Source organism: Panthera uncia, assembly GCF_023721935.1.
Source record: "Panthera uncia isolate 11264 chromosome A1 unlocalized genomic scaffold, Puncia_PCG_1.0 HiC_scaffold_16, whole genome shotgun sequence".
NCBI lineage: Eukaryota > Metazoa > Chordata > Mammalia > Carnivora > Felidae > Panthera > Panthera uncia.
Genome location: NW_026057576.1, coordinates 28,271,541 through 28,296,289, shown reverse-complemented (window position 1 = coordinate 28,296,289; position 24,749 = coordinate 28,271,541). Strand labels below are relative to the sequence as shown.

Here is a 24,749-nt window from a genome sequence, read left to right as displayed (position 1 = left end):
CCCGCTGGCAGCTGCCCAAATGATGTATTTTAAGGGCACGGGCCATGTGGCTCTCTATTGCAAAGCAATTGGGGTCACTGTGTTTGCATATGGATTAACTTGCTGTGCAGGGATCCTACCCACTTACTGTGCCCGCTGTGAGTTGACACGCAATAGCTATTCAGCAATGATAAAGAGGAGGCAGACCTAATGACCCTTCAGAATGCCCCCATCTTCATTTCTCTCCATTCCTATTTTTATGACTTTCAGCAAAGAGAATGCAATTGGCTTTCCCTATCTATTTTCTCAGCCCCTATTCTTAGAAAGACTTTCCCACAATTGACAGAAAAAGGTGTCTGGATGAGTATGGATGAAAAAAACCATAAAGATCCATACAGATAGGACTTGAAAATTACCAGCCTGGCCCATTTTCCTTAGTGACTCCATGGCAAGATATGTTGAAGTTATAGTCATTTTGAATAAACTGTTAATTGGATGAGCCATTCTCCGGGGGGACCCCAGGGCAAATCCCAGTGGGCTCAAGTGGTAATTGCTCTGTTGTGAACAGTCTAGAAGTTCCTGAATATTTTGTCTCCATTCCCCTGAGCAATCAAGTGTGACACAGAGGAGATGACTAACTTAGACCTTATTTAGCCATTCAATAAACTTTTATCAAGGACTACTGTGTTCAACATACCATACTGAACATTGGAAAGGGCCCAAGTCTGTATAAGACAGTCCCTAGTAAGCCAGAAACTTGTTGTCTTATGAGAGGGATTAGGAATTCTTCACAAAATAACCAGAACACAAGGTCATACAGTTCATGTGCCAATCTTTCTGATTCTTGGGATCTGTGATCATAGGTCCCAGATTTTCTGGGCTGGTTCTGATACTTCATGTTCTATGTCACTATCCCCCTAAATCTCCAATAGTCAGAACCCAAGCTACATATCTCAGACTACCTCTTCTATCTGGAAGTAAGGCAGAAATCCTCTGTTGAACCATGAGTTCAGATTTTTAGCTGAAAATGGCAGTCACTGAACACAGGAGTAGCTTATACCATAAGGTGACTGACCATTTATAATTCTGCAACAAGCAATTAATGAGGAGCGTGAGCCTTTTCAGCAAGGTTTTCTGAACCATGACTTAGCAAATGTTCTTGATATGGCCCTTGCACTGTTTTTCTTTTCATTTATTAATTAACTATGCATCTGTCGAATGAACAACAGTGAATAAGACACAGTCCTGACCTCTCAGAGGCTTACGTGACAGTCTAGCAGAGAAAACAGACCAAAAAAATAGGCAACGATACAACTGGGGAAATGGCCAGAGCCTCATGTATGCTTTAAAGGAGTTTAGACCTTGCTCTGATGGCATTGACAGCCACTGCAAGGGCCCTATGCAGAGGTGTGAAGGGTTAGGAGTTGCCATTAGCAAAAGCTGATCTCCAGACGGTACAGAGGTACAGAGAGATGGATGAAGGCGGGGTTGGAGGGAGGCAGGCCGACAAGGAGGACCGTCTCATGTTCTCCCAGGGATTACTGCCACATAAAGCTCCATTGGGAGGGGCCTCAGTTCATGACATTGGGAGGCTGAGATGGAGCCAACAATCCAAGAAATAGCCACCTGGAGGGATGCAGGAGGCTGTAGCTCCAATGATGTATACACAGTTCTGTACCATTACCCTCTGCGCACTTTCTGTACACTTTGACATTTGGCTGAGGAGAAGGAGGCAGCGTAGGGATGAGCAGTTAAAGATAACTTGGATGCTCAGTCGGTTAAGCGTCCGACTTCAGCTCAGGTCATGATCTCACGGTCCGTGAGTTCGAGCCCCGTGTGGGGCTCTGGGCTGACAGCTTGGAGCCTGGAGCCTGCTTCGGATTCTGTCTCCCTCTCTCTCTGCCCCTCCCCTGCTCATGTTCTGTCTCTCTCTGTCTCAAAAATAAATAAAAACATTTAAAAAAATGTAAAGATAACTTGGATGGAGGGGAGCTGGGTGGCTCAGTTGGTTAAGCATCCAATTTCAGTTCAGGTCATGATCTCGCAGTTCGTGGGCTCGAGCCCCGTGTCGGGGTCTGTGCTGACAGCTCAAAGCCTGGAGCCTGCTTCAGATTCTGTGTGTGTGAGTCTTTCTCTCATAACTAAATAAACATTAAAAAAAACTTTAATAAAGTCAACTTGAAAATTAACCTATCTGTGTGGACTGACACAAATTTGTAAGGCTCAAAATTGGCTAAGCTAAAGGGAAAAAAGCCTGCTTTGATAATCCGAAAAGGCAGATAATAACTTAATCCCTGGTATTTAGCATTGGAAGAGGACATTTTTTTTCTGCAGTGCATCTACCATCAATGCGATGTTTTTATTATGCCAACAAGAAGACATTTGCTATGTTAACTCCAAACTGGCTGGATAGCAGAAAGTGAGAAAGGAGAAGTAAACAGGACCCATGGGCCAATCAGTTCATGAGCACAGGGATGTAGGGACTCTGGAATAATGCACAAAAAATTAATTGCTTATGATAGCTTTACATCAATGTCCTCTTAGTCTCCCTAAGTTGTGGACGTCAGTGTCACCATCAGAAAATTCTACAGAGACTCCCCACTGCCCGTGTGAAGTAATTCTGTGTTAGTGGCTCTGTGGGACCCCCTCTTTTATCTTTAACTGGTTGTCCCTAAGTCTCCCACCTTCTCCTCCTAAATGCCAGTGTAAAGAAAGAAGTAGTGGCAGAAAGCTGTGTGTCAAAGCAGCACGGGGCGGGGGGGGGGGGGGGGGGTGGGGGTGGGGGGAGGGAGGGGTGCCTGGGTGGCTCAGTCAATTGAGCATCTGACTCTTGGTTTCAGTTCAGGTCGTGATACTGTGGTTTGTGAGATCAGGCCCCACATCAGGCTCTGCAGTGACAGCTTGGGGCCTGCTTGGGATTCTCTCTCCCTCTCTCTCTCTCTAAATAAACATTAAAAAAAATAAAAGCAGGTGTGGTAACAGTGCTAATATTGGAGCTCTCTGCGGCTCTACATCCTTCTCCTGGAACAGGGAGTCTCTGTACATCTCCATTCCCTGCAGACAAGAGCTCTTTCTAGATCTCCATTGTCCACTCCAGGAATTTGTCTCACCACGCTCTTGGAACACAGTGTTTTTTCTGAAGTTCACACATCCATCCATACCCCCTTTTTCACTCCCTCACCCCTGGCTAGGGAACTGCATGCAGATCATTCTCCCACTTGCTTTAACCACCTCTGCAATTCCCTCTCCATTTTTCGTTGTCACGTCCCTACTGGGCGTACTTATAAATTCAAAACCAACACTGATTCTGATGCCCTGACCTCAATATCTTCAAATCCTGGAAGTCATCACCCCCAACCCCGCTTTGTCATTAGGCCCACACTTTAGACCATGTTCCCACCGGTCCATCTCCAGGATCTCCGGTCCTGAGAACCGGTCCACCTCTAGGATCTCAAAGTCTCAGTTCTCCCTCTCTGATTTTCTCCAGAGTTCCTCCTTCTCCTGCCCCTCAAGCCTCTGCCATCACGTCAGGTCTCCCCTTTTCTCCCAGTTCATCAGCCCCTCCCCACTTCCCAGACCTCCCTTCCCAGCCCCTGACCTTTGGCCCTTCCGAAGGCCATCTTCCACACCCAGTGTGATTTTTTTTTTTCAGCTCTACTGAGGTATAGTTGACACATAAAACTGTAGGCTATTTAAAGTGTACCTTGTGGTGATTTGATACGTGTATACATTGTGAAAGGATCCCCCTACCCCATTGAGTTAATTAACACGCTGTGATGGATAATTTTAGGTATCAGCTTGACTGAGCTTAGGGATGCTGAAGTGGCTAGTAAACATTTCTGCGTGTGTCTATCAGGGTATTTATGTAAGAGATTAGTATTTGAATGGGTAGACTGAGTAAAGATCAACCCTCTCCAATATGGGTGGGTGTCATCCAATCTGTGGAGGCCCAAATAGAACACGTGGATGGAAACTGAGCCAAGACACCCATCTTCTCCTGCCCTTGGACATCTGCACTCAGGGTTCTCCAGCCTTCAGGACTCCAAACAGGACTTAGACCTGCTTCTCTGGGCCTCCAGGTTGTAGATAGAGAAGTTGGCACCCCTTCTCGGCCTCCATAATTATGGGAACCAATACCTCATGATGATCTCTTTCTATATACCTATACATATCTTATTGACTCTGTTTCTCTGGAGAACACTGGCTAATACACCCAATTACCCCAGCACCATCCAGTGCCCTCAGTTCCGCTCTGAGTTTGTTCGGTGCTGATGGAGAGTCTTGGCACCTTCATGCTCCCCAGCCCCAAATGATCATTGCTTTTGTACTCCATATTGTATTTCTCATACACATGCTATCAATGTCTCCCATACTTCACAAGCCCTGCTCAGTCCCCCACGTTTCCATCTCAGCAGATGGCTCTCTCAGCCTCTTTACTGACACTAAGTGCATCTCTCCTTGAATTTTCAAAGCTCTTAAGCTTACTGGGCCCCAGACTCAGCCAGTGCTCCCTACATCTAACCAGTTGTTTGTGCTCAAAATATGGGGGTCATCCTGACATCTCCTTCTCCCACGCACCTCACACTCATCAATCTCCAGAGCTTGTCCATTCTAATATGAAACAAATCTCAAGTCCCTTCCTTCCTTCTTTCTCAGCTCCATCATATATGACTTTTTTAGTCCTGACCACCATCATCTCACTTGGATATCCAAATGATGTTTTTTAAAATGCAAACCCGATCATGCCCATTCCACTGTTTCAACCCCTAATGACCTCCCTGTACTAAGAGGAAAACACCCTTAGAAGACCTCATTTGCTCCTGGATCCTCATCTTCTGCCATTCTTTCCTTCACTCTCTACGATCCACACTTTTCTTCTTTCAAATGGCAAACTCTTCACCACCTCATGGTAACATGCTGTCTTCCCACACTCCTACACCCATCTCCACCTAGAACATTCCTGTTTGTCTTTCAGTTCTCAGCTTAAATGTCACCTCCTCAGGTGCTGCCCCCCTTCTTCATTCAATGTAAAATAGATGTTCTAGTATCTTAGGAGACCCTGTACTTTTCTCTCATATTGTTTATCACAAATGCAGTGACACCATTATTTTGTAATTACCTGCTTAATGACTATCTTTTCCACTCCATTATAAGCAACTCAAGAGCAGGGACCCTAGCTCATTTGCCCATTGCTGTGTCCCCAAAGCTGGCACAGGGCAGAGTTGGGTCCTAATCTCCAAGGAATGAGCCTCTGAATCTGGTGAAGCAGGAGCGGGGGAGAGGGGAACAAGTCTGTGAAGTGAGGACCCCTTTGATCCCCTTCTCCACAAGCCTCCCACCCGGCTACTCCTCCTACTGTCGTCTCATCACTGCCCACCATCCTCACGGAAATATATTACTTTAAAATTGTTGAAAATATGCCACTTTAAGAGAATGTGCTCAGAGGATGCCATGGTCTCCCCGTGCACCCCTCACTCCCATCCCTCAAGCCTCAATCAGCCACTTCCTGTGTTCTGCCTGGCACATGGTGCGTCATTTGTTGTATGAATGAGATAGAAAGCTGCATTTCTCCCTCTCCTCACCCTTCCCTCTGGGTGCCTCTCCTCAGAGTCCACATGTCCCCAAACCGTCCAGATTAGTCCCATTAGTCTCTCTCTCCTTCTCAAGGTTTATCTTGCTGCTTGCCCCATCTTTCTGTCCTCTCTGCCCAGTCCCTGTGGCCTTCAAAGGTCTTCCCAGCTGGGGAGCAGGGGGAGCAGGGAGAACTTCCTTGATCCTCCAGCTCCCTTGATCCAGCCTCCTTATTTCATTTTCCCCTCAATGCCAAAGTTCTTGAAAGAACAGTCTCCAGGCGTTGCATGCCCTTCCTCCCCACCCCACTCCCGACTCACTGTTATTTATTATTTTATTCACTCATGTTTTGGAGAGTTAATACGTGTTCACAATACAGAATTCAAAACATTCCAGAAGGCACACAACCAAGTATCTTCCTTCCATGGTGTCCCCAAGCCACATGGCTCTCCTCAGAGGCAACCCCCACTGTCAGTACCTTGTCTATCTTTCTGGAGAGCATATGCATACATATATTCTTGTTTGCATTTTTTATACAAATGGAGGCATTTATGCATATTTTCCATCCTTTGCTTTTTTTTCACGTAAAATATGTTAGGGGGTGTTCTACATCAGGAAATCCAAAGTTGCTCCCTTCTTTTAAATAGCTGCCAAGAGCCCTCTGTGAGGATGTACCACAAATTCTCTGCTGTGGACACCCAAGATGTTTCTAGTCCTTTGTTCTAATGAGCATGCTGCAATGAGTATCCTTGCATATCTAGGATTTTTCCACCCTTGCAAGTGCATGTGTGGGATAGATCCACAGAAATGAAATTGGATTTTGCATTTGGGAGTTAAATTGCTTTCCATAAGGGCTGTACCAGTTCACCCACCCACAGCACTGTATGGGAGGCCCTCTCTCTCCCCAGCCCAGCAGCTGCCAAATCCTACAGATTCTTCGTGGGCGTCTCTTCCATTCTTGCCACCTTCCCAGCCCTGCTGAGCCATGCTGACAAGCACTTCCTCCTGCTGCAGCTGGGCCCATCCAGTCTCCCTTGGCTCGGGAAACCTCAGTTCCTCCCTTGCACCCTCGCATGCGTTGCTCCCAGCGGAGGACTATGCACAAAGCTAGAACTCCATACGAATTAATGAAGCCTGGCTCCAAATGAGGCACTGTCATGCTAGTACTGGCAGATGGCATTTCCAAAGTGAAAAAATACTCTCCCCGTTCTGCTTCTTTAAAAAATACATGTTTTAGTTATTCCTTTGGACATAATGTTTTTTTTGGGGGGGGGGGGTACCCACGTTGCCATTGTTGATTTGTTTGTTCTTTAACTTAGTCAACCAAAAAGAAGGCACTCTTACTCTGATCTCCCCAGCTCCTTCCCCCGAGTCCCCTTTGCTTGGCTTTCACCTTTGCTACCGCTGTACCCTCCTGCTAGACCTTCTCCTAGACCTCCTAGAGACAGGGGTGGCAAGGGCCATCTCCAAGGCCCTGCTCCATGCTCTAGTCCCAGGGGCCCTCCAGCGATGCCAAACTCTGCTCTCCATTCTGTCCTGTTCCACCAGCTCCCAAGGCACACACAAAGGCAGGAAATGGGCCTCCAGCTGGGTATCACAGTAGAGTCCTCTGACATTTTAGGAGATGGTTGGATGGTAAAAAGAGTCCTTGCATTTTCCCATTTCTTGAGATCGCAGGACTCAGCATTCCCGGTCTACCCATCCCTCCCCATCTCCACCCCACCGTGCCACACTCAGGGTGTTTGGGGCGGGGGCGCAGTAGACCGGAGAGAGCGGGAAGGGGGGACGTCCGGAATGCAGGACTAGTTCACACTGCTGCTGGGGCGGGAGAGGGAAGGGAGGAGAGAGGGCGAGGCGCTGGAAGGGGTGGGAACCGCGGGGCTGGCCCGGGCGGGACGGGGCACGCTGTGTGCACGCGCGTGTGCGCGGCGTTGAAATGCCCGGCGCTTTGGGGCAGCGGGACAGAGCCCAGGGCGCGCGCGGAGCCTCCCAGCGTCTCGCACCTCCGGCCACAGCCATGACAGAAAACTCCGACAAAGTTCCCATCGCCCTAGTGGGGCCTGACGACGTCGAGTTTTGTAGTCCCCCGGTGAGTACAGCTCCGAATCCCCGGTCCCGCTGCCGGGTCAGTGGACACGCAGGGCCGGGCCTTTGCGCGGGTGCCTGGATCGACTGCCCGGAGTCAGGGATTTGTGCCACCGAATGTGGGAGGTGGGTCCCCAAATATGCGCGTGTGCAGGGGGCCCGGGATCCGCAGACCAGTGGGAAGGGGAGCGTGGGCCGGGACCCAGGAGCAGGCGTACCGTGGCCGGCGGAAGGTGCAGAGCCGCGGGGCGATGGCCCTGCTCCGCCAAAAGTTTGCTTATCGTACATCCACGCTGAGTTCAAGGGACCTTCGGGAGGGAGCGCCGCGAAAGGGGGCGCGCCGTCCCCCACCCCAGCCCCGAGTCCCAGGCGGCGCGGCGCAGACGTGACCTGTGCTCCCCCCACCCCGGCCCCGGTCCTCAGGCGTACGCCACGGTGACCGTGAAGCCCTCCAGCCCCGCGCGGCTGCTCAAGCTCGGAGCTGTGGTTCTCATTTCGGGGGCGGTGCTGCTGCTCTTCGGGACCATCGGGGCCTTCTACTTCTGGAAGGGGAGCGACAATCACGTAAGTCCAGAGGGCGTCGCTCAGGAGTGCGGACCCGAGGGCAAGGGCGAGTGCGGGTGCGCGGGGCGGGGAGGCGCGCGGGGCCGGGAGGCGCGCGGGGCGGAGGGGTCCTCGCTGTCACCCGCACGTTCACCTCTAGGTGGAGCCAGAGCGCAGGGCCGGAGCAGGCGGCTCGCCCCAGCTCGAGCTTTCCTCTGGGTCCCCTCGGGGCACCTTCTCCCTTCTTCCCTCCCACACGGCCGCGCTGCTCTCTGCTCTTGGCTACTTTGTAGAAAAGCAAGTCAGGGTTTTAACAGAGAATATTAAAAGGTAGAGTAGCGGGGAAATCCATGGACAGGTAGGGGAAAGCCGTTTTCTGCCGGTCTCAGCGGATCGCTTGCAGTCGTGTGACTGTGTGACTGTGGGTGAGGCACTGCACCCCTCTGGCCTCATCCCTTGGGTTAGAAATGGAATTCAATGATCTGTAGGACCTCTCCCAGCTGAAAAGGGCTGTGACTTTAAGAACCTAGGACAAAGATAGTGGAGTAACATTCAGACCCAGTATTGGGAATGAATTTGAATTTTCAGGAGTTTTTGTCTGTTTATTGCATATGACCTATCCATGAATGCTCCCTTCTCTCTTGCCCTAAGGAAAAAAAAATTCCTTAAAGGTGGCAAATCTCTTTAAAAATCAAGTCTGGCCTAGTCACGTGTGATTTAGCGGTAAATGTTTCACTAACTGCTGTCCCACTTTCTTTGTATGTAACTATTTTATAGCTCCACCATCTCTCAAGGAGAATAAAAACCGCTTCTAGCCTGACTGGGCAGAGTTCCAGGGTGTTCTCTAAATACTCTGAATTTTGTTCACCTATGTAAAGGGGGACATTTTATCTTGATGACCATTGCCAGGCCTGGTATAAGCTTATTTCGACTAATGGAAAAGAATTCCATCTCCAGGGTGCACACAAAGGGCTGTTTCTTAATCACTTCCCTCAGAGGAGCTGTGGCTGCTGTTTGCGGGGGAACAACCCCCCCAACCATGAAACTCAAAGCATGAACGAATTCCAGTACTTAGAGAAAATGGTGCTGAAAGCAATTCAACCATTTTACACATCACATCTTCCGCAGTCACTGCATAATTTGTATTTTTAACTCAAATGCCTACTGTAGATAATCATGCCATTTAGCGCTGAGTCTGTTTTAGAGACTATATCAAATTTACAAGCATCGATTTGTAAGATCAGAATTGCACAGTATTTTTGTGTGTATTTGAAAAGTGCTGTAATGTATTTGTATTTTAAATAGAAAAGTTAGGCCAAATGCTCATGTTTGAAAGCAGCAAATCTGAACAGGAGAACAATTTCAAGATCTACATCTCCATTAATAGCAGGGTTTCTGATTGTCACCCTTTGGGAAATTGTATGGTATTCGAATGTAAAAGCTGTCTTTTCGATGACAGAACCTCAGTGGTACAGGTCATTTGGAGATAAAAATAGCTTTGCTTTTTGGAGGGTAAATATTTTAGGCATGATGTATATTAAAATGAATACCATTTGGCATTTAATTATTCAAGGCAAACACAACTAACTGACAAGCTTCTAAAAAGAGAGATGGAATGATCATACTGACTAAGTAGGGCTCCCTCTTTTCATCTTCTACTTTACCCCAAGAGTCTGGTCCAAGAGAGCAAGCAGTATTAAATTCTAAGAATACAGAGGAATAGTGAATCACATTTTCTGGCCAAAAATGAAGTTGTTGCTATTTCCTCTACAGGCAGAAGAATGAATAAAATCATGGTAGACATTTTTTACTCCCAAAATTTTTGGCGCTGATCTATCTCACCCAAGTCTGAAAAACAAATCACAAAACACAAAATAGAGTACGTGTGGCACCATCTATGCATAGTACATGCACAGGGCCACTTTCCCTGGAAGTGTAAATAGCCCAGACATAATGTAATCCAGAAAGGTAAGTCTCTGTCAAACAAAAAGATATCCCCCACCAAATGGACTGCCCACTCTTTGGGGATTATCCATGCCTCTGTTCTTCTATATTAGCTTATAGAGGAGAACCAGCTGTAATTCACCTCCTATCCCTTTCATATGGGTAAATCCCCTTAGGACAGGTTTACTGGAAGTCAGCTGCAGGACTGTGGAAACATCAGAGTGCTAATAACTGGGAACAAGGGACGGAGCTCAAATTTCAAAGCCAGGTCTCACCCACGTTATCGAAACGGAACAGGCATTGAAATCTGGGATAGCCTTGCCAATATGAGATAGCTGACCATCCTACCTTGTGGGATGAGGGGATGAGATCATTGCTTGGGGCCTTTGTTCTCAGACTGATTTTTCTAGATATTGTCCCAAATGTTATGTAATTCATCTTATAGAACCCAGACGTCATTAGAAACTCATTAGCAAATATTCTTGGCTGTAAAAAGCACCATATTGAGCAGAATTTTGGCAAACAATAAACTTCATTGTACTTAGAAAATGCCCCACAGCTCCACCGGCTCAGAGCAGACAAGGTGATTCCTGCTCCACCAGCCCAGTCTCCTTCGGAGCGTAGGGCCCAGTACTTTGGAAATAACTGTGGACTATTTACCCTCCCGCCATTCCCTTCAGGAGGGCACAGACCTCTCACTGCTGCCCCATGGAGACAGTGTGCTCCTCATAAAGAATGGGCTAAAGCTACATTACAAATGATGCAATACCCGGGACACCTGGGTGGCTCAGTTGGTTAAGCCTCCCAACTCTTGATTTTGGCTCAGGTCATGATCTCACCGTTGTGAGATTGAGCCCTGCATGGGGCTCAGTGTGGAGTGCAGAGCCTGCTTGGGATATTCTCTCTCTCTCTCTCTCTCTCTCTCTCTCTCTGTCTCCCTCCCTCTTCCCCTCCCCCTCACTCTCTCTCTCCCTGTCAATTAATTAATTAACCTAAATAAATAATAAGAAAAAAACAAATGATGCAATACCTGTGTCTAGTTAGGGAGCTTCTGCTGGCACAAAGGTAGTGGGGTGGTGGTGGAGGGAAATAAAATTAGGACCACAAACCACTCTCCTAGTGTTAGAATTTTGTCTCCTTAAGATCTGCTAAGAACTTACAAACTGTTCATTTCTGAGATCTTGCATTGCCTTAATAGTAAAAGCTTATGTGCAATGCTTTCTCTCTCTCCCTCTCCCTCTCTCTCTCACACACACGCACACACACACACACACACACACACACACAGCCTCTTACTGCATGAGTGAAGGATGCTTGTGGCTGGAACTCCAACAAATGTTGTCTGCCATACTCCTTTTGACAGTCATCCTTAGCCCATGTGAACAGTGGCTGCTCAGAGAGCACAGGGACAGAACAGAACCTGCTTTCTAAATCTTACCTGCAAAAAGCACGGACCCAGCCAAAGAAAACAGGTTTCCCAAACTGGGCTGATCAGAAGGACCACCTGAGATGCAAAGTGAACACAGGCTGGTGGGCGCTGCTCCAGCCCCCCTAAATCAGAAACTCCAGAAGTGGTTCTCAGGATCAGGCAAGCCCGGAGGACAGTGTGCTGCAGGGATCGAAGTTCACCAGGACGGAAGGAAGGGCACTGACCCACAGTTAGCTGAAACAGTGTGCTGGTATCTTCTGTTCCGCTGAATGAAGGCCGGTGCCCGAAAGGGTACTGGCTAGCCAAGCCATTTCTACTTCTCTGCTGGTAAAATAAAACTGTGCTCCATGGGTCTTGTGATAATGAGTTTTCTACAAGTAATGCTCCAGTAATATCAAATACTTCTTCCAGTGTTTGTCCATGTAGCCCTCTTTCTTCATAATGACGGAGAAAATTGGACTTGAATTGAATCTGAGCTATTTGCAGTTCTGACCTACTGACCTGACACTAAATAGCAAGTGGCTCTCATCAGTTCTTAGTCCTTCCTCTTTAAAGATTTTATATCTTGTATGTTATATATAAGATATATGTGTATGTATACACACACACACACACACACACACACACATATGCTTCTAAGTCAGAAAAATAAAGAGGAAAGATAGGGGAAGGGGAGGAGAGGGAAGGGGGAGGAAGGGAAGACAAGACCCACCCACTACGCCACAACACAGAGAAAGTTCTAGCATGGCAGCAGCATACTGAGCAGGAGCAGTGTGTAAATTATTTTTTAAGTTAGTATACTAACAAGTTGTCTAAACTAAGAGAGCCCTTTGGACCATGTAATTTAGTCATAAACTAAAAATATGTATATTGCATGGAATTATTTTTCTTAAGATCTTACTTAAAAATCCAAAACATAAAAGAGACAACAAGCAGAGCCACCTAGTTAAATTGCAGATGAACAGGAGAGAAAGGACCACATCACAGCCCCACCTGCTCTGCCACCCTCACCTGTGGGCCACCGCTGTGAAACCTCAGAGCTCCAAGGACATAAACGAGAACCGTCTATGAGGGCCAACTTCTTTATTTTATGCCCAAAGCAACTCTCAAGACCCAGGGATAAGTGGGGTGGCCACTTGTTTTTCTGATTCCTGGGCCAGTGCTCTTTGCTGAGGCCAAGTCTCCGTCCCTTCTTCCCCGACACGTCTCATAACATAATGCCCTACAACACCATATGCCTGTCCCATAGTCATTAAAATGACTAACTCCCACTTTGAGCTGAAACAGATGTGCACACTGACCTTGCACTCCACAAATGCTGCTCTGCCTGTATCAGGCATATCCCAGTCCTGCCTGCAGTCCTGACTATATACCATACTCCGTGCCCAATCTTAACCAATGGATTTTTAAAAACCTTTTCAAATTGGGGCACGTGGGTGACTCAGTCGGTTAAGCAACTCAGGTCATGATCTCACTGTTCGTGAGTTGGAGCCCCGCGTCAGGCTCTGTGCCGACAGCTTGGAGCCTGGAGCCTGCTTTGGATTCTGTGTCTCCTTCTCTCTCTGCCCCTCCCTCGCTCACACTCTGTCTGTCTGTCTGTCTGTCTCTCTCTCTCAAAAATAAATAAACATTAAAAAAATTTTTTTTAAACTTTCAAATTGAGGTGCCAGCTACAGACTTGTTAACAATCCAGTTAACCATTTATCCATCGATGGGTCTTAACTCTGGCTGCAAAGTAGAGTTGACTCAGAAAAAGAAAGATCTGTGTCCAAGCCCCACCCCCACAGGTTTTGATTTGATTCTTTCAGGGGAAACGCGTGCATGGTAGGTGGAGACTCTCCTCAGATACTTTTATATGCAGCCAGGACTGCAAATCACTGAGCTATTTGAATTAGTATTAGAGACTACCAAAGATTTTACTTTGAAGGTATTTTTAAAGAAATCATTGTATTAAGTGATGGATGTATGGATGAAGTCCTCATATCTAAATCTGTTACTATTAGCGATGATTCAGTGTATCTCTAACAAATATGATAGCTACTTCATATACTGCAGGTCTAAAGATAAGCCCTGAATTGCCCTAAAAGGAAAGCATCACTGACTCCTATGTTCACTTCCAGATTTACAATGTCCATTATACCATGAGTATCAATGGGAAATTACAAGACGGGTCAATGGAAATAGATGCTGGGAACAACCTGGAGACCTTTAAAATGGGAAGTGGAGCTGAAGAAGCAATTGAAGTTAATGATTTCCAGAATGTAAGTATATTTCACACATTTAGAGAGTTAAACCAGGCAAGTCCAGAAGACTTTCCTAATCCCCAGAGAAGCAGCATCTCACACACATCCCAATGTAACCGTTCTTTATGGCAGTCATGGTGCCACTGACCCCCATGCATATTCCCTCTGAGAAAGGCCCACTCTTTGTCCTTTATATTTTCAGAATGAAAAACACAACACCTTGGCACTGAAAAGAACAAGTTCTTGGAACTATATAAAGTCTTGGCAGAAGGACTTGAAAGAGCTATTTCTTTCCAAGCAGCTTTCTATAACATGATGAATAAAAGACTCAGTATCCTAGAATGTTGCAAAGTCTGAAATGTGAACTTAGAGACAAGAGGCAAACTGTAATGACTTAACAATCTTATCAACAACAGGTGGGATCTATTTACATACTTTGCTCAATTCTTCAGATTTCCCATTTCACCCAGAAAATTAGCGTGGAGTAATTCCCCTATTATAATCCTATGTTTTCTGACCGTGGCCAATTACTGATAAAACATTCGCGTCTGCTTTGAAAGGGGAGAACACATTTGTTTTCAAAAGTTCAATTTGCAGGCAATTTAGCCCTCACGCTTTGTGCTTCAGTGGACATCTGCATCACAATATCGCTCCTGGCCCTCTTTCCTGTTGGCCATAAATATCTTCTTCTCTTCCTGTTCTAAGACGGGGAAGAGGCATCACTGTTTGTGTTCTCCCGTTAAATCTGTAGATGGAGTAGGTGAGACTCCATAATGAAAAAAGGCACTTGAAAATAATGTCTCTTCTGATAGTTTATTGGCCTGCACACATCTCATCGACCCACCTTGTGCCGATTGATGAGAAAAACCAGAGATGCTTTTCATTTGAATGAAAGAACTCCCTTTGCTGATGCCAAAAGGCATTTCACAAGTCCTACTGAATACCAAACAGATGCTAACCTTTGGACTCCCGTGCTGTTAGGTATTGCTCATGACAGGGACTGGCTCTGCTCTGCCTGGGGAAGGGGGAGGGGCGGGCTCTGCAGCCCTGTATGTGACCGGTGTACTTCGTTTAATCAGAGCTTTGCAAATGGTTCTGGTCAGTGCAGAAAGATAATTTCTCTGGGCCTATTAAAGGCTTTTACTGCCAGACCCAGGACAAGGCAAAAGCATTTTTTCTTTATACTACTCAATGTAAGATGATAAAATGTGACTCCCACACACACATCATTCAATCCAGAACAAAATTGAATACCTGTGATGTGCCACAGTATCAAGATATGCAAAGGTAGCTTCACAGATGAATGAGAAAAGATCCATCTCTCTCAAAGGGGCATGAATCAGGAGTATACTTTTAAAATATTTTAATCCCAGGCCTATATTTCTGTTTTATAATCCTCTGGTTCTAATAATGGTATTGATTGTGTTTTGTTCTCATAAGCCAACAGGGCCACAAATATTTTATAAGCTGATCAATTCTCTTTGATAGCTTCCACATTTCTCTAAGTCAGAACTGGTGAGCAGGACATTTTTTTGATGGATAGAACCTGTTATGGGTTTAAACAAGCCTGGACTTTTGAAAACACATGAATCAGCCACTATGGTACCGGCACTATTAACTTTCTCCTATACATTAAACCAACAGTCAGATCCAAGAGGTGTTTATTTTTCAGGGCCTACTGTGTGCATGGGACAGTATGAAGCATGAGGGATGCAAAGATGACTGATACTTGCTCCCTCCCTCCTGGACCTTACAGTCCAGGCCAGGGTGCGGGGGGTGGGGGTGGGGGGGTTGGGGGGCGCAGACATTCTTCACAGAAGTGACTTCGGGTCAGCCTGGGAGATGTGCTGCCACAGAGCTATAAACGCAGTGCTGTGGGTCACAGAAGGGAGCAGTTGCGTGCACTGAGGGCATTGAAGCAGGTTTTACAGAGGTTGTGACAGTTGAATCAGGTCTCGAAGAATGATTAGGATTTCAACCAGAGAAGTAGAGACTCAGAGGAATACTGAATACAAATGCACAGGCCTGCTCTTGAGTTCTAAGTAGCCCAACATGGCAGAATGGTGGGGAAGGGGAGTAGAGGCAGGGGCCAGATGAGGAAAGGCTCTGAACTGTAAGGGAACAGTCTCCCCTGGTAACCTAGGACCACACCAAGGTTTTAGTAGAGCCAATAGGAAGAAAACCCTCCTGAGAGGGAATAGCACTGAACAAAGGACTCCAGTCTCCATAGTGTGAAAGAAAAATCATTCAGGGCACTTGTTAAAGAAGGGAAGAGGACCATGTTCAAGGGAAGCTACTACAGTGGGGTTTTATAGCAGGGGAGAGAGATTGCGTTCAACTCTGAATATAGTAAGGAAAAGGGGCAATTTATAGCCAAGGAGCAGAGTGGGGATATCAGTGGATAGAAAGTTACTAAGAGGTACAGTAGTTCTTTACTAAACCGAACCAACAGGATTTTTCTGAAGCCAAGCCAAGGTGATCAGATATCAAGGCAGACTCAGGAGGATACTTGCTAAAACTGGAATAAACTGGCCAAGACAGAGCCCACAGTCAGGGCCTAGGCAAAAAGAGGACTCAGAGGAACCTGACTAGAGTTGGGTCAAGGAAGGTCTTCGTCAGTACCCCAAGGAATACAAAAAGGGGTTTGTTCAGAGTGCGTGAGTTACGTTCTAAAAAGTTTTGCCCTCAAAAGTATCAATGCTTTTGGTTTAAGCCAACCCTTTCAGACTTAATGACTCATTTATATAATAACAACCCTGGTTAGAAATTAAGATAGAATAAACTGATATGTATGTACAAGTGTTCACTACACAATTTCTTTTAACTTTGTGTATATTTGAAAGTTTTAATTTACAAAGCTAGAGAAAAATAAAATAGCATAACCTACCTCACAGATAGGTAGGTTAGTGATTTCAAAAATCGACATAACCCTTCCTCAAAAAAATTAAAAATAGAAATACCATATGATGCAATAATTCTCATGCTGAGTATTTACCCAAAGAATATGAAAACACTAATTCGAGAAGATACATGCACCTCTGTGTTCATTGCAGCAGTATTTACAATAGCCAAGATATGGAAGGAACCCAAATGTCCATCATTAGATGAATAAAGAAGATGTGGTACAGATAAATAGGCAGATTAGACAGACAGACAGACAGACAGATAGATAGATAGATATAAAGTGGAATATTACTCAGCCATAAAAAGGATAACACCTTGCTATTTTCTACAACATAGATAGATACCTAAAGAGTATTATGCTAAGTGAAATAAGTCAGACAGAGAAAAACAAACACCATATGATTTCACTTACACATAGAATCTAAAAAACAAATGAATAAACAAAAAGTAAAAAACAAACAAAAAGCAGAATCAGACCTATAACTACAAAGAACAAACTGATGGTTTCCAAAGGGAAGAGGGATGAGGGGTTGGGCAAAATGGGTGAAGGGGAGTGGGAGATTCAGGCTTCCAGTTATGGCATGAATAAGTCATGGGGATGAAAGGCACAGCATAGGGAGTAGAGTCAATGGTATCGTAATAGGTTGTATGGTGACAGATGGTAGCTATGCCTGTGGTGAGCACTGTATAACGTATGGACTTGTTGAATCGCTATGTTGTACACCTGAAACTAATGTCACATTGCGTGTCAACCATACTCAAAAAAAGTTTACAAAGTCAACATGGCTCCCAACTAAAACAGAAAAGAAAAGTAAAACCAGAGTAACTTATAATCTAACTTGGACTTCAATATGTTAATGCTCAGCCTGACATACTCAAAAACATCCTGAAGTCAGATGCTTGCTCCCATAGGTGAATTGCTGTCAGTGCCGCAGCCTAAAATGCAGACTGACTTAAGGGTGTGTTGGCAGATTAAATACCAGCCTATTTTCTCAAACAGTGAGCAAAACTACCATCTTCTCTCTATTTTCATAGTAATTGCATTCCTAAGAATGTCATCATCATACATGGAAACTTTGCCAAAAGTCGCTTTGTCTTTATACGTAAAAGGGTGTTCGAATGTAGGCACAGATACTTACAATCAGGTTTTTCCCCCAGGCCCCGGGGCAGTCAGGTCTTCAGGGCTTCCCTGGGCTCTCTGGGGCCCAGCATCCCTGGGCTCTGCCTGAGAAAGCCCAGGAGAGCCCCAGTCTTTGTGACAACTCAGAACTCCCTGAACGATTTCTAAAGTGCCCTCTTGGGAACTTGTTGGGAACTTCTGGTTGAAGCCACAGAAATCCTATGAGATCCTCTAGAAAGAAAAACTGTGCAGCTACAATGAAATTGCCTGACTCTAATTATTAAAAGAATGTGAGAGCATTGGACTCTTCCCTCATTATCTTTGTTAGCAAATTTCTTCATTATCACCAGCTTCTGAGGCCTTGTTTGTTTGCAGAAGCGGGAGGTTTGCTTGGCTTTCTTGTGCTTTTCCATTCCTGCTGTTTAATCTCTTCAAAGATCTGGCTGCGTGATATGGATTTGTAGCCAGACAAGGTGTTTCAGACGTGTGAATTCCTTCCCACAGGACCCATCCCTATGGGGCTTCGGCTCTCTTTGCAGTGTGTAGACTGTCAGAACTAACTCAACACAAGATTCACATCGGGGCTGTGAATCCTTTGACAGAATCAGCTCTCTCCTTGGGGGATATGGTGACGGTTATATGGTGTTTCCCCCTCGCACCTCACATTCAGAGGATATAAGGGTGTGAAGTGAAAAGGACATATGGCACGGGGGCAGCAGTACTCTCCCCCCACTGCCTTCTGTTTTTCAAACCATGAGCCCTAGATGTGCATGCAGAATACGAGCAGCAGGTCTGCAGGAGAGAGCAGAGAGCAGTGGTTCTCAAAACGTGTTCCCCTGGGGCGCCTGGATGGCTCAGTCGGTTAGGCGGCCGACTTCGGCTCAGGTCACGATCTCGCGGTCCGTGAGTTCGAGCCCTGCGTCGGGCTCTGTGCTGACAGCTCGGAGCCTGGAGCCTGTTTCAGATTCTGTGTCTCCCTCTCTCTGACCCTCCCCCGTTCATGTTCTGTCTCTCTCTGTCTCAAAAATAAATAAACGTTAAAACAATTTGAAAAAAAAAACAAAAAACAAACAAACAAACAAACAAAAAAACGTGTTCCCTAGGCCACCAGCAGCGGCAGCACCTAAGAGCTTATTGGAAGTGCAGAGTTCAGTCCCCACTCCAGACCTGGATGCGGGGCCCAACACTATTTTATTTATCAAGTCCTCCAGGTGATTTTGATGCAAGGGAAAATTGGTGAGCTGGTGGTATAGAAGAATCCTGGATTCAAAGGCTGTGTCTTAGCTCACGCATGCTGCCGTAACAAAGTATCATAGACGGAGTGAGTTCTAAACCGCAGGAACCTCTCACAGTTCTGGAGGCTGGTTGGTCCAAAATTAAGGCACTAGCTGATGAGGGTCTATGGTGGCCCTAGTTTCTGGTTCATAGTTGGCCTGTCTTCTCACTGTGTCCTCACGTGGCAGAAGGGGGGTGAGGGAGCTCTCTGGAGTCCCTTTTATGAGGCACTAATCCCACTCACGAGGGCTCTGCCTTTAACTTCCCAAAGGCCTTACCTCCAAATACCACCGCATTGGGCATTAGGTTTCAACATAGGTACTCGGGTGAGGGGACAAAAACAGTCAGTCTACAGCAGGTGGTTTCAGTCATTTAAGAATGTTGTCACCTTGAACAAGTTGTTTTCGCCCTAACCCGATGATCCTCGACCCCAGCTTTACATTGTAACGACACAGGGAGCTTTGAAGCATCCCACTGTCTGGGCACTGCCCCAGGCCAGTGAAACGGGAATCTCTGGGGAGAGCCCCAGGCATCCGTGGTTTTAAAATCTGTCCAGGTGGCTTCAGTGCAGTGAGTTGAGAAGTCGCAGGGTAAACCTGGAGTCCCTCCTCCTGGAGAGTGTGAGGATGTTGCTACCACCACTCTCTGGGTGAGAGGTGATGCTAAGACGAACGTGTCACATGTGCGATCATGGCCAATTAGGCCACAGGGGAGAGCACAAGGAGCTTCGGGAAGAACGAGCCTTTCCTTCTCTGCTCTCTGCTCTGTCACCAGCGTCTGCAGGGCTGCTGGCTCTCAGATTACAAATGGTGCGACTTGCCACGAGTGTCCTCTAGCATGATTTACATTTGACTCTGTTCTTCACTGAGGAGGGCAGTGTCCTGAGTCAAGCCCCGGAGGTTTCTAAATGCTCTTCCTCCCCCACTGTGCAGCACTGATGCTGGAACAAGGTCCTTATCTTCCTGACATTTGTCCCAACTGAACAGATTGACAAGTTGAGGGGTTTGGGTTTCTGTTGGTGTCTATATTGTTTGGGCATAAAATCTGTAGGCCTTTCATACTGCTTTTGGCCACTCACTCATCATGAAATTCACCAGCAGGGTGAAAGGAAACACTCTTGGGACAGAATGTACTGTTGTGCCTGATGCACCCGAGGTAGCATCGGCACCGAGCTGTCAGCCAAGACCGGATCCCCGTGGACGAGGTTTCCCTTAAGGCCAGTCCCTAGGCTGACAAGGAGGAGACACTGTTTGTGTCTCACAGGGGACAAGAACAAAACATCTGAGCCCTCAGGTAAGGTCTAGGAACAAAGGTCAGTTCCTGGTGTTGTCAAAGTGTTGCTATTTCCCTGGCTGGATGACCTGGGAAAAATCGGAATCCGTGGAATTAATTAATTGGGCCCCCATCTTTTGAGAACCTTCGTGGGATCACCAGAAAGATAAAAGATTCCGATACCAATGTCAAAGAGGCTTATCATTGAGTGGGGCCAGGACCTTGACCAGGAGTGACCGCACAGGCACTGAGAACTAAGTGCCACAGGAGGGAATGAAGACTGGAGGGCTTACGGGAAATCAGGGTCAGAGAAAGCTGCCTGGACGAGGCAGCATTTCATCTGAGCCTGCTTGGGTTAACGGAGCAATGACCATACTCCGTGTCAGTTCACATGCCCCTGACTGGGGCCTCCCCGACCACACTGTCAAAAGTACCACCTCTGTCATTCCTGTCTCACACTCTGCTGTATTTTTCTCCATAGCACTTACCACCACCTGACTTCCCCTCTGCCTTTTATTTTTGGTAAATAACACAACGAGGTAAGCTCCGTGAGTGCAGACGTGCCATCTGTTCTGTTCATGCCCATACCCAGCGCCTGGAACAGTGCCCGGTTCGCAGTAGACACTCAACACATTGAGTAAATGAACCAATGGATAGATGGATGGATAAAATTTTATTTCCTAGGGCATCACCGGAATCCGTTTTGCTGGAGGAGAAAAGTGCTACATCAAAGCACAGGTGAAGGCTCGTGTTCCTGAAGTGGGCACCGTGACCAAACAGAGCATCTCCTCCGAATTGGTGGGTACCGCCCGCGTGCTTCAGACAGCAAGGGGGTCTGGTAGGCATCATTTGAATCCACAACCCTTTCTGTCTCTCATTCCTGTATAGCTTTGTGACCAGAATATAAATTCTATTCCTTCTCTGCCAAAGGAGTTGGAACTATTTTGGTCCTCCTTGGCGATTCCAAGTGGTCATTCTTATATGACATGGTATACCATATATTTTTTAATGTTATTTATTTTGAGAAAGAGAGAGCATGTGTAGGGGATTTGCAGAGAAAGAGAGAGAAGGAGAATCCCAAGCAGGCTCCACACTGTCTCTGTGCAGAGCCCAATGCAGGGCTCAATCCCATGAACTGTGAGATCGTGACCTGGGGCGAGATGAGAGCCAGACGCTTAACCAACTGAGCCACCGAGGTGCCCCAGTAAACCGTATTTTAAAGTGCATAAAAGGGCTCGGTCTTCACATGGCTCTCATTTGCCTAATGTTGGGGAACTATCCGATTAGTAATGAAAACAATACAAAGGATGTCTCATAACAGAATCTTCATTAGGGGCCTCAGGAGCCTTCTAGCCTCACTTCCAATCAGTGTGGGGTTCCTCCTGAAAATCTGCAGTGGCTGTGCTGGAAAGCAGTGACAGGGTGCTCCCTTCCCTGGGTGCCAGGCAACTTCCTGGGGAGGGGGACAGTTCAAACCATTGTGCTCTACACTGAGTTGAGCTGGCTTCCCCTGGTTTCTTTCCCTTGGCTTGAGTTCAGCCCAGTGAAGCTCCTTAACATGTATTGAATTCCTTTCCTACATGTCAGACTTGTGAGGATTTTAAGTATAATTTTCCCATTTATTATTAACAACTTGCCTCTGAGCCTGATTTTATAAAAATTTACTTTAAGAATTGCACAGAGTTCTAAAGACACATCTGATGTGTTACATTTATTTGATACTTTAGGGCTTATGAAGTGGTTCCACGTGTTATTGCCTTCCATGTGAGTTGTGGCAGGATATAGTGGGAAGAAAATAGACCTTAGAGTTAGAAAAACGTGGGTTCGAATCCCAGCTCTGACACTTGCTGTGGATGTGGCTTCAATTCCTTAGACCTCGGTTTTGCCATCTACAAACTAAGGGTCTGCATCCTGTCCTCGTGGCCCTAGAACCTACCGGATAATGACTACACGGCTGCTGCTCTAAATCACTAATTCCATTATGATCAGCTTTGGTCCTTCCTGTGTCCCCGAGAGGGAGGGAAAGCAAGCATCAGCTCCCTTAAGGCAAAAGCGGAAAACTAAGGGTAAGCAGAGGTGCCTGGAAACTGCCTGGTTGCCGTCATAGGAGCAGCAGGCGTCTCACAACAAAACAAAACAAAAGCTAAAACAAACCGGTGACTTTCTAAAGCTGGCTATCATGTCCCCAGTTTTCTACTCTGCTCCCAGTTTCCCCATTCATCCTGTGAGACGGTTTCCAGACTTTCATTGCTCTAGTCGTTTGGCTGTGACCATATTCCAGTTTGTTCCTCAGGAGCTGTGCCATTCAGAACAGAATGCCATGCTCAGTGTGAACCCACTAGTATGAAGTATAAAAATGAGACCAAGAGCTCCTTTGTTCTGACCCTTAAAATTTTTAAATTTTTTAAAATGTTTATTTATATTTGAGAGAGACAGAGCACGGTTGGGGGAGGAGCAGAGAGCAAGGGAGACACAGAATCTGAAGCAGGCTCCAGGCTCTTGACCTGTCAGCACAGAGCCCGACGCCAGGCTCGAAACCCATGAACCGCCAGATCATGACCTGAGCTGAAGTCCGATGCTTAATTGACTGAGCCACCCAGGCACCCGGACCCTTGAACTTCTTATTGCATTACCATTTTTTATAGTCCTGTGACCCAGTTTCTGTAATGCATAAGCCTTTACATTTCTTCCTTAAGTGGACATAGAGCTGGTTCTTTTCTTCTGCCTTCCAGAAGAGCCAGCTCTCCTAACATAGCTGATGGAGATCTAATCATAAGTTTGCAGTACATTTCTGGGGTTCTTTAAAAACAAGGTTATTTTTTTTCCTGATATTTAGAAACAATACGTAGCCAAGGTAGAAAATTGGGGAATTACATAGAATGGAGAAGAAAATCATCCACAATTGCATAATCCACAGATAGCTAATGTTAATGTTTTGGTGAATTTTTTTAATGCACGGGGATGTGTGGTTTCCTTTTCATAACTGAAGTTGTATTGCTCTACATTCTTATTAATTTCACCTAACTTTAGTTATTCTAAAATGTAGATGATAATGGAGGTATTATATGTCATCAGATGATTATAATTTAAGTCTTTTGCTCTTGAATACTTCAGCCATCTTTAATTTTTCACTATTTCAAATAATAATTCAAAGTAATTATTTGAATATAGAAATAATTCAGTGATGACCAGTTTAGCCTTTTACAGCTTTGCCTGCATCTGATTCTTTTCTTAGACCATAAAGCTGAATTATTTTTTCTGTGTTTTAGTTGCTTATATTGGGCTTGGTGGACCCTCTGGTGGACAAGTCAAATGCAGGCAACATGTTTGTGTGGATTAGGAATGTCAGTGGCAGAAAACTACACCCAGAGTGACTGAAACAAAAAGGATTTGTTTTTCTGCACCATAGCCGATATGGAAGGAGGTGGCTGCAGGCACTGGCTCGGTGGCCAGCATCGCTGATTTTTTTTGGCCTTTCCTTCCAGCTCCAAACCATCAACCGTGCATTCGAGTACGGAAGTCAGAAGGGGTTGAGCAGTGCCAAGCACGACTTCCCTTTAATTAGGAAAAGCAGGAGGTTTCTCAGCCCCCCAGTAGACTTCAGTGTGAATCGCATAGTCTAGGGCACCCCAAGCCACTGGAGGGTCTGAGAAAGCAAGCAGCCAGCCTCTCTCCTGGGGCGGGGACACTGCTGCCTCACACAGAAGCGGGACTGTGTTGCAAGGGCAGGGAGAGACGAGGTTGGATGGGCAGCTGAGACCATGTGCCGTAAGTTGATTTAACATTCCTAGCTTGTAAGATGCATATGTATGCGTTATCCCCATCGCCCCCCTCTTTCCCCACACGCTTTAGATTATGATGGAGTAGGTTTATGTACCACTTGCTCTTATAAAATTTTCATCAGTTTTGTAGAACTTTAAAAAGCTGCTATACCCAAAGAGTATTCATTTCCTGGACGGAGCCATTTAATTTAAGGTAAATAACTGGATTACCTGAGTGTTAACTTCCTCCAATGACTTTAAGTTGTTTTCATGCAACCATAAGCCTCGGGGAGAAAGCACAAATGAAGTGCTGCTTTTAGCTGAAAATATGGAGAAAACATTTTAATTTCTCCAACCTATTGCAAACTAATAAATATATGAAAGGAACAACCTGGCAAAATAAATTTGTCTCCTGGGTTATCAGATCATTCTCAGTATCTCGCTGTAGAAGAAAATTCAGGGTTTAACTTTGAAATCTCAGTGGTGTGCTTGATGTGAGGAACATCTGAAATGTGTTTTGTTATAGCTGGGAAATGTAGAAATGGTTTATGTTAAATAATACTTTGAACTGAAGACATTAAAGAACCAATCGCTTGCTTTTTCCATTGTTGTTCGGAGGCTGC

At 46.0% G+C, this 24,749-nt stretch overlaps 1 protein-coding gene across 1 annotated transcript in view; it reads left to right on the top strand.

Annotated features, from left to right (window-relative positions):
• Nucleotides 1–7,351: 7,351 nt before the first annotated feature.
• CNMD (chondromodulin) overlaps nucleotides 7,352–24,749 on the top strand; it is a 33,320-nt gene continuing 15,922 nt past the window's right edge. Inside the window, exons 1-4 of the mRNA XM_049647023.1 lie at nucleotides 7,352–7,639; nucleotides 8,059–8,199; nucleotides 13,672–13,812; nucleotides 21,050–21,163. Of these exons, the coding sequence (XP_049502980.1) occupies nucleotides 7,487–7,639; nucleotides 8,059–8,199; nucleotides 13,672–13,812; nucleotides 21,050–21,163 (549 nt within the window). The 5' untranslated portion in view covers nucleotides 7,352–7,486. The remainder of the gene's footprint in view (nucleotides 7,640–8,058; nucleotides 8,200–13,671; nucleotides 13,813–21,049; nucleotides 21,164–24,749) is intronic.